Here is an 18,116-nt window from a genome sequence, read left to right as displayed (position 1 = left end):
GCCTAACTGTGCCAGCAGTGCTAAAAGACTATTTGACTTCCACAAGATGAGCCTCAACAGACTGAGCCTTGAAAATTAGGCTACCTATGGAAAATCCATTTAGAAAGTTAATCCCTCTGGGAGTTGTTTTCTAATTCATAGTGTGATGGCATGCCCATCCTTCAACGTAATAAACTTTCTGTAACATAAGGCTCACAATACACGGACAGTACATGCACGAACTACAGCTACAGGAGCATTTACAGTCTGGAATTTGGGCAACATTCCGTTTAAGAGGGGCGTGTTTACTAGTTTTTCATCGGAATGTAAAGCTTCAGGTGAACACGGCGGCACGCAAAGCTGCGGCTCTCATTCACATCAGTACAAACTCTGGCTTACTTCATTTACATCTGTGACGGGTAACTCACTACTACTTTATTATGCGTGCTGCGTTTATTTTGTTTGTCACCTGAAATAGTTTTACTCTCACAGAAGATGCTCTGTAGCCTGTAACAAAATCTGAACTGTAAAATGTTTAATTATGATGTAAGCTACATGTTTTCCCCTCCCCATCTTTTTAACTTGCCACAATAATTTCTGTCATTTCTAATCGGTTTCAGCAGTTTCTTTATCAGTAACTTAACTCAGAGGGTATTTGATTTTACTGGGGGAAAAGGCAGCAATTAAACTTGATTTAATTTAGCGATAATATATTATGCTAATATATATAAATGTTGTTGTTGTTATTATTATTATTATTATTATTATTATTGTTATTATTTTTTTATTAAAAAAAAAAATCTTGTCGAATTTTGGCATACAGTGACGCATAACGTAACGATAAAATTAGAACAAAAGCAATATTCTATCTCTTCTCAGATGATATATTCAGCGCCGGATGATGTGAATCTGAAACTGAATGTGAAATCCATAGGAGGACCAGGTGTCCTGACCGAAGAGCCGTTATTTTCTCTCAGGGAACAGGGATGTTGTGTGTGCTGAGAGCCTCAGGTAGAGTTGACAGAAAGCCACCTGAAGACAGAAGATCTCAAGTCGGAAGTCTTTTAACCAGAGCTTCTTGTGAGATCGGACGCTGATGTGAAACTGAAAGCGGTTCAGAGGTTTGCTCTAATTGGAAATTGAGAAGGACCTTAATGCAAATAAGCAGGGATGATGTGAGAAAGCCTATATTTATTTTCAATTATTCATTTTATTCCGGATTATGCAGGATTCAGGACATCCTCTTTGGGTTCTGCGCGTTTGAAAACTTCAGGAAAGTACCCAACAGAGGAAACACTTGTGAAACATGGATACTATTAGGTTTCCCGATTTCTTTGGTGATAAAAATCACTGGGATCACACATCTCGTTGTCTTTACTTCATCAGATGAGTCCAGTTTCAGACCTCAAGAAGTTATTTTGTGACTCCTGACGAAGACCTAAAATGCAGAAGTCAAACAACAGGTATGTGGATCATGCTCCTCTGCTGTGAGGGGAAACACGATGGTTTTATTGTATTGCTGAAGGGAAGATGGAAAACAACAAAGAAATCAACCTGGGACAGACTTGAGATTAAGACTTAATGATTTAAAAAATGCAGTAAAAATTCAAAATGTAAATGTAAAAATGTTTTCACCTCTGAATTAAAATGATGAGTGAAGAAAGTGAAGTGACATTCAGCCAAGTATGGTGACCCATACTCAGAATTTGTGCTCTGCATTTAACCCATCCGAAGTGCACACACACACAGAGCAGTGAACACACACACACACACACTGTGAGCACACACCCGGAGCAGTGGGCAGCCATTTATGCTGCGGCGCCCGGGAAGCAGTTGGGGGTTCGATGCCTTGCTCAAGGGCACCTAAGTCGTGGTATTGAAGGTGGAGAGAGCACTGTACATGCACTCCCCCCACCCACAATTCCTGCCGGCCCGGGACTCGAACTCACAACCTTTCGATTGGGAGTCCGACTCTATAACCATTAGGCCACGACTTCCCTCGATTAAAATTATATTATTATTTGATGCTTGCGTTTTAAATGTATAGTTAAAAAGCAGCGACACACTGGAAGACATTTTTTTGCCATGCAACCCTTTGAAAACTATATATATAAAATCTATATATATATATATATATATATAATTTTTATCATCTCTGACATCCTCATTTGCTTTAATTTGCAACTGAATTATACAAAGCAAAATTTTATTACAGTCACAGATACTTTGCAAGTGTTATATTGTTATAATTCAACATTTTTATTATCAGTTTCTCTGGAAACTCGCTACATTGATTGCTTTTCGGGAATTAAATTTTGTTTTTGTTTTTTTGTTTTTTTAATAGTATTTTCAACTAGGGTTAGTCACTGTCACTGTGGGCGAAAATCTTGGTTATGGATGAACATTTTTCTAAATTGGTTTTAAAATGGTCCCACATCCAGGAAACAGCTGTTTAATATAATCTTTAAGAGGAGAACAGTTTACTGTTCACCTAAACTTGAGGTGCTTCAGCATGACTCAAAACTAATTTAAGATTCCAGTTAGTTCAGATTTAGCTCTTTGTGGTTCGTCTGCCTGAAACCCCAAATGGTTACAAGCCCTTTTAAGATTTCTTTTTTTAATTTGGCATTAAATTGTTTAGAATTAAAAGCATTGATAAAGATAAAGTCATATTGTTTTTTTTAAATCACATTTTCATGACAGATTTAGGTTTATGTTCTTACCTTCAGGCAATAGCAGTCAAAACCATCTAAACTAACATCATCATTGTCTTTTAACCATTGAGCTTTTGACCCTTGACCTTGGTAATAAACTGAGCTAATATGCTAAACTGTTGAGTGCAGGTTTTACTGTTGAGAATTTTATTTTAGGTAATTATGATGCATTAGTTACCATCTGTATCTCTTTTGATCTTGTTTATTCACAATGATTAGAGATGCACATGTAATCAAATGAAGATATATTTAATCATTGTTTCTCTTCTGAATCAGTTCTTAATGGGAGGGTTGTTTATAATTGACCAGTGTCCACTCTGGGTTGCTATTTAAATAAGCCTCTTAGCCCGTGTTCATAGAAGATTAGGAAGAGGAACAATGTTTGTACACAAATCTATGATGGAGAAAGAAACACTGTGGCATGCTTACATGAGTTTTCCCCTATAAACTTTTGAATTCATAGGCATTACAACAATACAAAGAAGACAGTCAGGCTTTAACAAAGCTGTAAAGAGTTTCTGAGAATCTGCTTCTTTGATGAGTCAATCGTTGTGTGGTCTCTTAGTATGCTGACCTCACTGCTGGGAGTCAGACTCATGCTCAAAAAATTGCACGTAAACATGTTTTCTCAGTGGTTGTGATTTCTCAATGTATAGGACACACTGTCACTATTTGTTGTTAATAATCAAGATTCTTTGATGTAAAGCAACAACACTTATACAGTGAGCCCTGGAGTCTGGGGTCCATTTTAAAGTCAAATAGGGAGGTGTGTAAGACTTGGTGTGATTGACTTACATGATTTATTTTCTCTCTCTCCAGGAAGCTGTCTCTGTGCCAGGCCCTCACCCTCATAACAATACTGTTGTCTCCAAGTTGCCTGTTCTCTCTGCCTGTAAGATGGTCCCTATCCCATTATCCTTCAGTTTATAGACCGTTTGCAACAGTAACCTTAGTGTCCTGTCATGAAGTTTAACTGAATTTTTAGATTGCCAATTGCCAATCTTGAACAGTCATTTGGGTATGCTCAGATTGGCAAGGCTCACTGCCAAGGCTTTGCTCACTTTAACTAGAGTGCTGTCTTTCCTGTTGATTGTCAAGAACGGAGCTTAATCGGGGCAACCTGGGCAGGATCACCTACAGTGGGTCAGGGGTTCAGAAACTGGGATGTCACCCTGCATTGTTTTGGATTTGCTGTTTATACACATTGCAGAAATGATCAGTTAAGAAGAACATGACATTTGGCTCATGCTCTCTCTTTAACATTTAAAAGGGTTGTTCAGGCAAAAAAAAAATAAACAAAACAAAAAAACTGCAATTAAAATGTTTTTAATGAAACCTGAGAGAAGTCTGTTGTTCCATTGAAAGTCAATTCATCCAAAACGTATGATATAACTGTCAAGCAAGCACGTTTAAGCTTGCCTTTACCATATTTGATGATTTTTATTTATGTGTGATGTTTATATATGAATGAAAAGCCTTAAATAAATCTTTATATAAAGGGATTGTGTCTCTTCAAAAGACTTTTAAACCGCTTGATACATATGGATTAGTTATGTCTCCACCAAAGTTTTGGTGGAATTAATTTTTCAGTGGAGGGAGAGAAATCTCTCGGGTTTCGTTAAAAAATATCTTAATTTAGGAATGAGGGATGAAAGTCTAATGAGTTTGGAATGACTTGATTTGAGTAAATGATGACAGACTTTTCATTTTGGGTTATCTAGACCTTTTAGTTTCACTGGTAGCTATAGGGAAAGTCTGCATGTACTACTCTGCCTTTGGTGCCTTCTGGACCTCACCAGGCCATTTTCCCAGTTTCCCTCCCAAGATCCAAGCTAGGTCTTGTCCACCAGTTATTATCATCTTCATTCCTCTGGAATGACTTTCACATCTCCTTTAAAACAACACAAACGGGACCTATCGACAGGAAGCCTACAAGTTCATTTCAGAATTAGGAATTACATTTTTTTTTCAAAAACTCTTTCCAAGAACATTCTCCAAAGGCAACATGTCTTTTTTTAAAATCTTACTGTTGGGTGGAAGCTGGTGTTCTGAAGTTGAAAGGTCGATTTCATTAATCTGCCTTGCCTACGGGCCCCATGGCATACTGTCATCAACACTAATTTGAGTCTTGAGGTAAGGAGGGCAGTTCCAGGTCATTCGGTATTGAAGATGATGGACGTCGGTCATAAAGCACTATTGTGTCTGTGTGAGTGCAGTCACCTGTCATTTTAACCCTCACGGCTAGATGTCCTCACTCATTACCAAACCTCTATTCACCACAGGCCTCTAGGCTTAATAAGGTCAGGAGATTCTGAAACACATTCCATTTCTTCCTGCAATGGTAATCTTATTAGATGAGTCCAACCAAACCTAATTTTTCTGTAATATTTCCACTGAAAGGTTAATCTCAGAAACCAGCACAAAGCTCTTGCCCAAAAAGCAGTCATATATGTGCCAGAAAAACATCCCTTTAGGGGTCAAACTTTGGAATACAATCTCAATGTTCTGTTTGTATGCTGAAATCATTACATTTTTACGACATGTTTACTCACCTCATGTGACTCTGAGTTGCTTAAATTAGATTTGCGTGATAACGTGGATGAATATTATTTTAGAAAGACAAACAGCTGCTCTGTATTAGGTTGTTTAACATGATAGAAGCAGAAAAAATGCTCTCCACACCTACATTACATTTACAAGAATACACATACCATACACCTTGAGGGAGATGTTAGGCTTCAGGCAACCCATGGAAGCTCCTCACTCTTCACGGGCTGTTACTGCCTGTTTGTCTCAGATCTAAGCCAGAAACGGATCTAAGAATGACAGAGTAATGTTATCCTTGAAGGCGATTAGTGGTGGTCTGATAGGAATACTGCTTGTGTGATGGAGGCTGTGTGTAATAGAGCTGATGTGGCGTCCTCAGTCGAGCGCCTGGGGAACACTCAAACACTTCCACAAATGTCAAGTGCAGTCTAGCATAGCTGATGAGGAGGAAATGTTTTGGTGGCCTCTCATATCATGTGTCTTGAGAACTAGTGCACAATCATTTACACTTAAAGCACAGGATTCCTTCAGTTTAATGCATGACATACATCAAAATACTTTTTTAGTACAAATATATTTTACATACTATTGTTATAGTGTATGAGCTCACTAAAAACCTAAACTTTGATCAAATCTGCCAACCCAGCTGTCTCTCTTTGTTGTTGTTCGGCTACCTTTAATTCACTTTGTTTATACATATGCAGTCATCCAGACGAGTACAGCTGGGAGGTGAGGGACCACAGATGCACAGGCAGATACATTTCATGAATGAGTGGGCCTCGTGGGGCGGTTGGTCTGTGTGTTCACGCTCCTGTGGGGGAGGGGCGTCTGTCCGGACACGCACCTGCATCACCAGGTAAAGCACAGACTTTGTTTACCCCCTCACGCCATCTTCTCTGCTGTCAGATGATTATATATGTTTTCTGTGGGCAAATAAATATTAGTAGCCAAGAAAAGCACTGTACTCTAATTTTTGTCTTCTTGACCATAAAAGGCATACAATCTCATTTCATTGCACATTGCTTGATTGCAAAGGTTCATAGTTGTATCTTAAAAGTACATATTACTACTTTAATTTTAGTGACAAGCGGTTGTAGCTCTAAAGGTTTATTTCTGACAGAAAAATGCAAGAATGCATCCTGTGTAAACAGTCTTATGGTGTTTCACTTGATCATGCTTGATTAAAGTTTCTCCCTTTAGAAATCTGGTTGGAGGGCCGTGCCCGGGGAACACCAGGCAATACAAGATTTGTAACACAAAGGTGCAGTAAATACTTTATTGTTTGAACAGGGGTGCGTTCTCCGATAACGTTGTCTCTTAGCGCGCTACCAAGACTCAAAAGGTACACCTTAACTACAGATATACCTTTCCTACGTGTGTTCTCCGAACTATACCTTAGGATGTTGCTCAGTAGGGGTTCAATCTTCAACTGGCTGGCAGGAGCCGCCACTGGCATGTCACGTGACCTGTCAGTGGGTGGCTGGCAGCTGCCAGTCTGATGCTGGCATGTCACGTGACCTGTCAGTGGCTGGCTAGTTGTCTGCCAGTCTGCCTTTGGCAAGTTTTAGAAACCATTGATTTTTGGCTGTTTTTGTGTTTTGTGTTCCACCCTCTCTAGCTCATTTATTATGCATCTGTTGATATGTTTTTGTTCTTTTGCATGATTGGTGTTTTAGACAATTTATCCCAATTGAAACAGTAAAATGGCCGTGATCAGACTGTCAGCTTAATGACGCTTTGCTGGACGGTCTATTCAGTCAGCCGCGGCTGAACTGCGGTTATAACGCGTTGCCTTACACTCTCGCTGCAATGAAATACACTGTTTTCTTATTATGAATGTAATCTCAGGCATCTCTTCTTTAGTATGATTGGTGTTTTGGGGACGATTATCCCGATTAAAACAGTAAAATGGCCGTGATCAGACTGTCAGCTTACTGACGCTTTGCTGGACGGTCTATTCAGTCAGCCGCGGCTGAACTGCGGTCATAACGCGTTGCCTGACACTCTCGCTGCAATGAAATACACTGTTTTCATATTATGAATGTAATCTCAGGCATCTCTTCTTTAGTATGATTGTTTTTTGGGGGACTATTATCCCAAATAATCCAGTAAAATGGCCGTGATCAGACTGTCAGTTTACTGACGCTTTGCTGGACGGTCTATTCAGTCAGCCGCGACTGAACTGCGGTCATAACGCGTTGCCTGACACTCTCGCTGCAATGAAATACACTGTTTTCTTATTATGAATGTAATCTCAGGCATCTCTTCTTTAGTATGATTGGTGTTTTGGGGACGATTATCCCGATTAAACCAGTAAAATGGCCGTGATCAGACTGTCAGCTTACTGACGCTTTGCTGGACGTAGGCTATAGGCTATACATCTATTCACAGTAGGCATAACGTGAATCTTTCTCTATTGTTCCCTAATGGCTAAACAATTTCACTAATTATATGATATACTAATATTGCGAACTACATATATTTTTAACTAATTAATTGAACTAAATATTTAGATAAACTTGTTTGTAACGTTACATGACGTGTGTGCCGGGATCTGACTGTTTTAATAGCCATACCCACCCGAGAAGCAAAGCGTCAGTAAGCTGACAGTCTGATCACGGCCATTAACTGGTTTAATTGGGATAACCGTCCCCAAAACATCAATCATACTAAATAACAGATGCATGAGATTACATTCATAAAAAGAAAACCGTGTTGTTAAAATATGTTCATTATGTCCTCAGTTGTATCAGAGAATGTCTAATGTTGTATGTAATGCTGTATATGTTTATGCCACAGGAGGGCACTAAAGTGTCAGCTATTAGAGGACCCATTTGCGTCATTAAGTTTGTCTCAGTTGAGTTGCCGTAGGCAATAGAGAAAAAATAATAACACTGAAGGCTAGCTGTCCGACCGTGAGACTGATGTGTCGGCAGCTAGAAAAATAAATATGCCAAGAACGGCTAAAGATTATCCATCTCTATCGTCCAGTCTTTTCCTCCAAATGCAACGCTAGCTGCAACTCAACTAGTGAATTTCCTTGCAGCGAGAGAGTCGGGCAACGACTCGACTGGATAGACCGTCCAGCAAAGCGTCAGTAAGCTGACAGTCTGATCACGGCCATTTTACTGGTTTAATCGGGATAATCGTCCCCAAAACACTAATCATACTAAAGAAGAGATGCCTGAGATTACATTCATAATAAGAAAACAGTGTATTTCATTGCAGCGAGAGTGTAAGGCAACGCGTTATGACCGCAGTTCAGCCGCGGCTGACTGAATAGACCGTCCATTAAAGCGTCAGTAAGCTGACAGTCTGATCACGGCCATTTTACTGTTTTAATCGGGATAATCGTCCCCAAAACACCAATCATACTAAAGAAGAGATGCCTGAGATTACATTCATAATAAGAAAACAGTGTATTTCATTGCAGCGAGAGTGTAAGGCAACGCGTTATAACCGCAGTTCAGCCGCGGCTGACTGAATAGACCGTCCAGCAAAGCGTCAGTAAGCTGACAGTCTGATCACGGCCATTTTACTGTTTTAATCGGGATAATCGTCCCCAAAACACCAATCATACTAAAGAAGAGATGCCTGAGATTACATTCATAATAAGAAAACAGTGTATTTCATTGCAGCGAGAGTGTAAGGCAACGCGTTATAACCGCAGTTCAGCCGCGGCTGACTGAATAGACCGTCCAGCAAAGCGTCATTAAGCTGACAGTCTGATCACGGCCATTTTACTGTTTCAATTGGGATAAATTGTCTAAAACACCAATCATGCAAAAGAACAAAAACATATCAACAGATGCATAATAAATGAGCTAGAGAGGGTGGAACACAAAACACAAAAACAGCCAAAAATCAATGGTTTCTAAAACTTGCCAAAGGCAGACTGGCAGACAACTAGCCAGCCACTGACAGGTCACGTGACATGCCAGCATCAGACTGGCAGCTGCCAGCCACCCACTGACAGGTCACGTGACATGCCAGTGGCGGCTCCTGCCAGCCAGTTGAAGATTGAACCCCGACTCATGTTGCTTAAGGTAAACCTTCTTAAGTTCGACCTTAGCAGGCGCTGTTCATGATGGAGGCGCTGAATAGGTTGATATCGACGCCTCGATGATCGATTGTGCGCTCTTTCCTTCACAGGGGTATAGGTAAAGTATTGAGAAAACAATGTTCTTTATAAAGAAGCATTTTAGAATTAGTACAAACTGCATTTATCGGGGCTCATTGAAATAAGTACATGCAGAAATAAATATGAGTATGTGTTTATAATTTAGCAAGTGTGCAATACCAAACCCTCACGGCCATAAATGTGTGTTAATGTTCTCCACAACGTATGCTGATTATCCACCAGCCATGTAGTTGACGTACACTAACTGGCTCCGCGGACGGTGCCGTCTTTGATTTAAAACAAGTACTCGCTGTCTCGCTACCATAGCTATAAAGTTTGTGTAAACTCATCTTTCTTTATATAGACTCCTAAGCCTTTTCTGTCAAATGGTTCGCCAGCTGATGTGCCTTAGGATAGTAATTAAAAAAGCTAACAATTAGTGTATGGAAACTTTATTAATGAAAACACTTCCATACACTGGGTGTAGTAGGCTATAACAACTTAAGTATTTTATGTGTAAAATTTTAAAGTAAAGTAAAAATGTAATTTTAATACTAAATCAGATTTTATAATAAATGTTCATATAAAATTTTCTATGTGTAATTAAACTGCGATGTAAAAAATCTTTTTGCGTAGTGGTGGCCACTAGCGGTATGAACCGTAAGCAGCGATAAGGTATAGCTAAGAGCGCTCCAGACCAACCTTACGAACGCATGACTTACAGAAGGTATACTTAACTAAGAAGGTTTCGGAAACCACATATTAACGATAAGGTACTTCTTAAGGTACAACTTAAGAACGACGTAGCGTTAAGGTAGTTTCGGAGAACGCACCCCAGGATGTCTACATAGAAATACATTTCAGCTACACCTTATCTTAAGACTGCTAGCATAATATCAAGAGTTTTTATATATTTGGTTATCTAATTCTACAGTGCATTTTGTTGTATTTTTTGCTTGAACTTAAGGTCATCCACATTCAAACTTGTCAGATTTTAAATGGATGTTCCTCAATTTCATAAATTCACCTTTTACATGTGTGTGTGTGTATATATATATATATCACTTAATAAACAAGTGCGTTGATGCATGCTATCATTACAAAATACCAAAAAAAAGTTTCATCCCCTGTATTAATTTTACTTTAGATGTGCATGGTTCTCATGGTCTGTGTCAGTATATTGATGTCAGACAAACTAAAGTTCCCTGAAGTCTTGAGCTTGTATATGTATGGACTTCTCCAAATATTCCAGAATGACAAAGAATGGTTTTAATATTAACCCTTGTTTTAGTACAGGTGAGTTAGCGGCCATTCACTGTTGTCTGGGACACATCAAGATGGATTAGCACTTGCACTAAAAATGCAATATGGTCATGTGTGTTCCTGACTACCTCTGAATGTGGACTGAGTGATTGGATCATGAAATATTCTGAACTTGCTTACACTTGTGATCCCATCACCCTCGACAGATGTTAAAATCAGCTTTAAATGGAGTCATTGTGTCAGCACACAGATGCATGTGTTGTATTGATCCTGAGTCATCCAGGGCTGTTCTAGTAACTCTAGTAACTAGGATTTTAGCAGCTTTAGATGTGTGTGTTATCTCTCCTGAGCTTTGCGTCTGTAACATCAGGAGTGTTCTGCTGACTCTATGGACTTCAGAGAACTGCAGTGTAAAGCTTTCAATGACAGACCCCTGGTTGCTGGCAACAGTTACCGTTGGACTACCTTTCATGGAGGTCAGTGAAGCATGACTTCTCTTTTGAAGCATGTGTTGTGTTACTGTGTGGATTTTCCTTCTGCTAGGTGATTATACCGACTGAAACCTGATTTATATTTCTTTCAGGATCCGAGCCATGTGAGCTCAGTTGCCTGGCAATTGGACACAACTTCTACTACAACTTTGGACGGGTGCTTGATGGCACACCATGCCAATCAGATCAGGGGACAGTCTGTGTGAATGGAAAATGTCTGGTGAGTATATATTTCTTCACAATTTCATAATCGCTGACAACCACAAAATACTGTGCACCCTTATAATATTTAAAAAGCTTATTGTAAAGAACTGTTTCTACCTGATCTTTCACTTAAAAAAATTTAATTTTGTTAGGTCTAACAATTCTATTTTTAATAGGACAACTTAACATAAATATTTAAAGTATCTTTTATTATATATTATAATATTATAAGATAATTTTGGACTTGTGTTGTTACTTGTCACTATCATATGTATATGGTATTCTGCACTATGGTATATATCACAGTATCACCATCTGATTCCTGCAATGTACATTTATTTATTTAGTTATTTATTTATTTTTTGAAGATATTTTTTCATAAGGGCAAAGTAAAGTATTTACAAGTACATATACAAAAATCTATATATGCACATGTAAAAATGACTGAATAGTTTCAATCACATGAGGACAGGAAATGAGAAGCACATGCATAGTGGGCCCAATTATTAGCACCATGTGGCAGATTGATTCCATATGTGTGAAGCACACCTGTGTGTGTGTGTGTGTGTGTGTGTGTGTGTGTGTGTGTGTGTTCGTGTGTGTGTGTGTGTGTGTGTGTGTGTTTGTGTGTGTGTGTGTGTGTGCGTGCGTGCGTGCGTGCGTGCGTGTGTGTGTGTGTTCGTGTGTGTGCGTGTGGTTCCCTCTCTGTGAGGCCCCCGAATCATGGGAATGTGCCGTTGAGAATCATTATTTCACAAACTACCAAGATTAAGAAAAGAAAGGCAGGGAAAGGCAAAGAAAGAGATAAGGATGGGAGGTCATGTATTAGGAGGAGGGTTGCACCTGCACGAAGTGCACGGGAGGTCTAAAGACAAACAAGGGATTAATTATATCCTGCAGAAATAGCTGAAGACAGTGCACTCCTGCACACCTCCCTTCTACCTCTGCAGTCTCTCTCTGATGTCTCCTTCTCCACCCCTGCACTCTGGAGCTTAAGCCAAAGTTCAGCTTGAATGGTCTTGAACCCTGCCCGGGCCTCATGATCCTACTGTTTGTGTGCGGTGGCTCAGAAAGAGATCTGTGTCATTCTGCTGCCCGTCTGTTTTCACCTGCCTCTGTTTGGACCTGTGGACCTAAAAACACACAAACGATGGATGGTGCAGCTTTACTTTAGAGTTAAGTTAAGTGACATACAGCTAAGTATGGTGACCCATACTCAGAATTCATGGTCTGCATTTATGCCATCCAAAGTGCACACGCACCTCCAGAGCAGTAGGCAGCCATTTATGCTGCGGCGCCCGGGATCCAGTTGAGGTTTTGGTGTCTTGTTCAAGGGCACCTCAGTCGTGGTATTGAGAGTGGAGAAGAGCACTGTACAATCACTCCCCCCACCTAGAATCCCTGCCAGCCTGAGACTTGAACTCACAACCTTTGGATTACAAGTCAGTTTCTCTAACCATTAGGCCATGACTAACACTTACATAGTGGAGGTGGAAACAGATAGTTTTGTCTTTGAACGTATTTAAAGAATTCAACCCACTATTATTATTATTTGATTTCGATAATGTGGAGTAGATTGTTTTGGAATGATTCATAGTTTCAAAATGTTGATATCAGAAATACTGCATATTGTTTGCTTTTTGTTTTTTCCCAATGTATGTTGAAAAACAAAGCATTCTGCACCACCTGTTGTTTCTACATGTGCTACTATTAAAAATCATTCTAATATGTTGATTTTAGTTCTTAAGATTATTATCAATGATGAAAACAGTCGTGCTGCTTAATATTTTGGGGGGAAACCAGGAAACATTTTTTTTTTCTGAATTATTTGATGAATGGGCTAGAAAGTTTAAAAGAACAGCATTTAGTTGAAATACAAATGTTTTGTAACATTATCAAACATTTACATTATCTTCAATTTAACAAATGCTTGCTGAACAAAAGTATTCAAATCTTGCCAACCCTGAACTTATATCCATTCCAAAACAGCGATTAGACATTTAATAATTGTGAATAAACACAACAACAGCATTATTAAAATAAGCAAAAAATAAACAGCGATCTGCGTTATGTATACTTAAGTGAATTTCAGTTTGCAGTGTTCATTGCACCTAATCCATCCAGAATATACATATATGATTAAACAAGTTGAAATACTGAAAACTCATGAAATTAATGCCAGAAAATATTGTGCCAAGATGAACGGATGAAAACAAATGGTTGCTGCTATTACAACGATAAAATCTTTTTTAGTGTAGTAGATAATGGATTTATTTTGAGGGTCTTTAATCTTGGATGCTTCACTCTTTAGTAGTGTCTAAATTTATTTCTTGGAAGGTCTCCAACATTCTGTGGGCCATATGCTGTTCCCGTTTTCGTCAGGAGTGTTGCGGGATCAGCTTGTACTGTTAAAACAGAATGTGACGTTGCTTGTTATTTTGGCTTCTAATTACAGGGTTTGTGTGTGTGTGTGTGCAGAAGCCAGGATGTGACTTGATCTTTGGATCTGAGCAGCAGGAGGATGTCTGCATGGTGTGTGGAGGCCACAACTCAACCTGCCTTCATCACAGAAGTGTTTATCAAAGCAACGGACAGAACAACGGTCAGCAGTGAATCTACCTACACACACTCTGATTCTAAACAGCACAACAGAAAAATAAACTCAGAATTCAGCAAATATGTTCAGTCTGATTTATATAATATAACAACTTTGAAATGGATATTTTCATTTAAACATAATGAGAGAGATGTGAATAAACTGCGTGAATCTTGTTTGAATTAGTCCTTGTATGAATCTTGTTCAGAGTAGAGGACGATGAACTCCGGACTGTAAAATCTGGCATTTAGCCATGAAATTCCTAACCTAGCCACTGTTCAAAAATTTTATGTTTCTATAAGATTTTTTTTAATGTTTTTGAAAATAGTCTCTTGTATTTATCCAGTATACACTGATTTGATCAAAAATAAAGTACAATGAGTTTAGTACTGTATATCCATTTTCTGTTTGAATATATTTTAAAATGTAAAGCTGAATTTTCAGCAGAAATGTCTCCAGTCTTCAGTACCACATGATCCTTCAGAAATCATTCTAATATGTTGATTTGCTCCTCAAGAAACATTTTTATTATCATCAGTGTTGTGCTGCTTAATATTTTTGTGGAAATTCAGATTTTATTCTGGATTCTGTGATGAATAGAAATTTCAAAAGAACAGCATTTATTTGAAACAGAACGTTTTTGTAACAAAGCAACACTCTTCACTGTCACTTTTGGTCAATTTTATGGATTCTTTTTTTTCTTTCTTTCTGACACCAAACTCTGAACTGTAGTGTAAGTGGTTTCTTCTCTTTCTCTTATATTACCTCTTTCTCTCCCCCTCACACATATCTACATGCTCAGAACGCTGACACTTCTAGCTTTGAACTTCTCCACATTAAATCGGAATCACGCTGGCCAGCTGAAAATCCAGAGCATTTACATTGGAGAAAACACAACGATAATAGTGGCATTGTTTGGCCACCCAAAAAATGCTCAGTTTTCCACTCTATTGCATCTGGATTTCTGAGAGTAGGATTCCAGATTCAAGGCTGCCAGCGAGCAGAGAGAAAAAAAAACAGCCTGGGTCATAATTCTGCAGTTCAGTGCAGTTGCAGCCACACCACATCATGGAAACATACAGTTCCATGCAAGGCTTCACACCTGTTGGAAATAACTGTGTTTCCTTTTTTCAAATAGGCTGAGATGCATTACTCTCTCATTTGTTTCCCTGCAGGACTGTTTGGGTACAGTGAGGTCACTATGATCCCGGCCGGAGCCACACACATCAGAGTGACTGATAAAAGCAGAAACTATCTAGGTTAGAGCACAGCCCTGTCCCTGTGTGTGATCTCTCCAACATGTGCTTCTCAAAGTAAAAGTGGCATGATGCACAGTTTGAGACACAATTGTAGTAGATTACAGAAAAAAAAGCACTTACTTTGTCTTTATTGGCAAAATAAAACAACATATTGGAGAACTTGCAGTTTTTCGCTAGGTTCCTGCAGTAACTAAACTTTGTGCAATTTGTCCGATTGCTATATAAGGTCATTACAATAATGGCGTGTTGTGATTTTTATTTTTTTTTTTTATCACTTTTTGTCTTTTTTTTTTTAGCGCTCCAGAATGGGCGTTCTCAGTTTGTGATCAATGGGAACTGGAAGATCAATGTTCCCGGCGAGTACAGTGTGGCAGGAACCAAACTTCTGTATCGGCGCTCTGCTGATACCTGGGAGAGCTTTGAAGTTCCAGGACCAACTCAGGAAGACCTGCACATCATGGTTAGCTTTAAAATTACACAACAACTTGTTCAGTTCAAACTTGAAAAAAATAAAAAACAACAATAATTAAACAATTATTAACCCATAGTAGCCAGCGCAACTGTGTTCATTGTTCTGGTCTGGTTTTAGGTCTTGTCCACTGATAAGAACTCTGGGATTGAATATGAGTACTGGCTGCCTCCAGACCGCTATGCCCTGTATCATGGGAGAAGTCAACTTCGGCAGCCTCACCACACATCAAACCACTTACCCTTTGAACTTCCAACCACTACGACCACCATTACTACAACACAGCCAGTCACAAAACATCATTTCTGGGGTAAAAACCCTTTCATTTCTGATATAAGGGAATAAAATCTAGTAAGCTTTTGTTTAAATTACAGTAGTTGTATAGTATGGTATTAGAAGTATCTTATCTGTGCAGTGTCAAGATCTTGGTTTAAGATAACTTTACAGATTTAATGTTGTGTACACTTGAAGTCTGTATGATGGTTAATAATTGGCAGAAATGTCCCAGTCGCTTAAAGCTTAAAGAGGAGTCTTTTGTAAATACAATTGTGATTTACGAGGTCGTGCTCTCAGACCCTGCTGCTCGCTGGCCTCTTCACCCCCCCCATAAACAGCAGCCGGTCCCACGTTTGGAAAGAGATGAAAACCGCAGGAACCGACTGCCTGAAATACATCGTAGAGGTCAGTGCAATATCATTGCCATTAGTGTATGTCACCGCAATTCTAGATTCAATCTTGCATTTAAATATGGTTATCACTTCCGAAACTTTGCAATGTGTGCTTAGCAGCATGAAAAGTAGAACTTTTATTCAAATTGTGAACTGGTCAAATACAGAAAGCAGGCAAATAGGTCTCCCTTTATCCTCACTGAAGCTGTCAATCACCTCGGGTTACCACAAATTGATCACTGGCTTTGAGTTCTGCACTCGCGAAAACTCCTGTTATAATCAATGAAGCTGTCTATACTAATCGAATAATCTCTTACTTACATTGTGTATTCATTACATTCATTAGCGTACAGAATAAAAAACTTTATGCTAAACAAAATGCCAGCATCTTAAATGCCTCTGATTGGCTACAGCATTGATGTGCAGATGACTTTTATTGGCTACAATTCTCAGAAGACACGTTGCAAATAGAAACCTCTTCACACAAACACTATTTGCACAGGATGTGTTTGAAAGCAGCTGTCTATCAGTGGATACCGAAGTGACTTTGTACTTCACACTACCAGTACTGCACAAATGGCAATGTTTCATTTTTAAAATTTCAGTGTGAACTTTCTACAGAAGTACACCTGGTTTTCTGTTATTTGCAAATTATCATGTTTCTTGTTCATTCCCTCTGGTAAATGTTGTTTGCATGAATACTTTGTCATTTTGTAGGCCACTGTGGGAAATGTCGCCGGGTACGAGGGAAAGGTGAGCGCCAGAGACAGTATTGCCAAAAAGATTTTGGTGAGTTCTAATCAGTATGTCTCCAATGCCAACATAATACAAGTGGTTTCATATGCATAGTATATTGGATGATGACAATAGATTTGTCTGCTGCGACAGTATTTCGAGCAAAAGTGCTGGAAAAAGTCTATCGTGGAGAAGAGACCCGCTATGACGTCCAAATCATCCACACATACCGCAATGGTTATCGTCTGGAGCACCGGGAGTTCCTGTGGGCGCCCAACAGATGTGACTGTCCCTTTCTGGAGGAGGGGCATCAGTATGTGTTGATGCTGCGACAGCATATTAATTATGAACGTACTCTCAATCGCATCCTGTTGGAGGAGGACAGCTACGCTCAGCCTTATCGAGCACGTGAGGACAGCCTGCTGCGCCCCCTAGAGGAGCTCTGCGGTAACAGAGGCAGAAGGACTCGGTTCAGGGGGTAAACACAGGGGCGATCACACTTTCACTGCACACTCTGAAGTTCACTCTTGTGCCAAAAAACAAGGCACAGACAGACACCCTGCTCTGATGACTTGATGACTTTACTAAAGCATTTTGCATTCCTCTATAAAGACAATGGACACTCTGTTGGGATGAATTATGTCCATGAGGACAATTATGGGCATGAGGCAAACCAAAGCAAAGAGAGTCACTAAATGAAGCACTTTAGGTGGAAAAAAATATACACCAAAGTAAATAATACGATTTATGATGCCCTTTCTAGCACCACATGTTTGTTAATGGCATAAAATAATTTGACAGCATGTCTATTTTTATCATGTGCATCATCATGTATTTATAAGCAGACAGTATTTCTAGAGGATGTCTTGATTTAAATATTGCCCTATAATTTTAAATGTTTTACCATCAGTATATTTGCTTTTATCAACGGTTATAAAGTCCCTCAGTGAAATGATAATGTGTTTATGAGTCACATATATATTTACACATTCAAGATAAGCAGAATATACATATAACCGTCACAACAATTGTTTTCCGCTTTATTTTTGGCGGCTATTTTCCCCTTTCATC

At 39.2% G+C, this 18,116-nt stretch overlaps 2 protein-coding genes across 3 annotated transcripts in view; one reads left to right on the top strand and one right to left on the bottom strand.

The window, feature by feature from the left end:
• Positions 1 to 18,116, bottom strand: part of LOC132097840 (cocaine- and amphetamine-regulated transcript protein-like) — a 284,097-nt gene that overhangs the window by 105,167 nt on the left and 160,814 nt on the right. The window lies entirely within an intron of this gene.
• On the top strand, positions 878 to 18,074 carry LOC132108341 (ADAMTS-like protein 5). 2 transcript variants are annotated; one of them, XM_059515046.1, is made up of 13 exons: positions 878 to 1,442; positions 3,513 to 3,585; positions 5,945 to 6,096; positions 6,441 to 6,501; positions 10,994 to 11,099; positions 11,207 to 11,334; positions 13,797 to 13,920; positions 15,090 to 15,173; positions 15,470 to 15,633; positions 15,763 to 15,952; positions 16,216 to 16,323; positions 17,028 to 17,099; positions 17,199 to 18,074. In XM_059515046.1, exons 1-13 carry the CDS (start codon positions 1,423 to 1,425, stop codon positions 17,525 to 17,527), a joined length of 1,611 nt encoding a protein of 536 aa, XP_059371029.1. In that variant the 5' UTR covers positions 878 to 1,422; the 3' UTR covers positions 17,528 to 18,074. The 2 variants fall into 2 exon arrangements, with proteins under 2 accessions (XP_059371029.1, XP_059371037.1); XM_059515054.1 differs by lacking the exon at positions 15,090 to 15,173.

Source organism: Carassius carassius, chromosome 2 (genome assembly GCF_963082965.1).
Source record: "Carassius carassius chromosome 2, fCarCar2.1, whole genome shotgun sequence".
In the NCBI taxonomy this organism is placed as follows: Eukaryota; Metazoa; Chordata; class Actinopteri; order Cypriniformes; family Cyprinidae; genus Carassius; species Carassius carassius.
Note: the sequence above shows the minus strand (reverse complement) of the source record. Positions and strands in the feature narration are given on the sequence as shown.

Coding starts and splice junctions, on each gene's coding strand:
- LOC132108341 (XM_059515046.1), top strand. CDS start 1,423: ATGCAGAAGTCAAACAACAG. Junction 6,097..6,440: donor ACACGCACCTGCATCACCAG/GTAAAGCACAGA, acceptor TTCTCCCTTTAG/AAATCTGGTTGGAGGGCCGT. Junction 6,502..10,993: donor ACAAGATTTGTAACACAAAG/GTGCAGTAAATA, acceptor CTGTAACATCAG/GAGTGTTCTGCTGACTCTAT.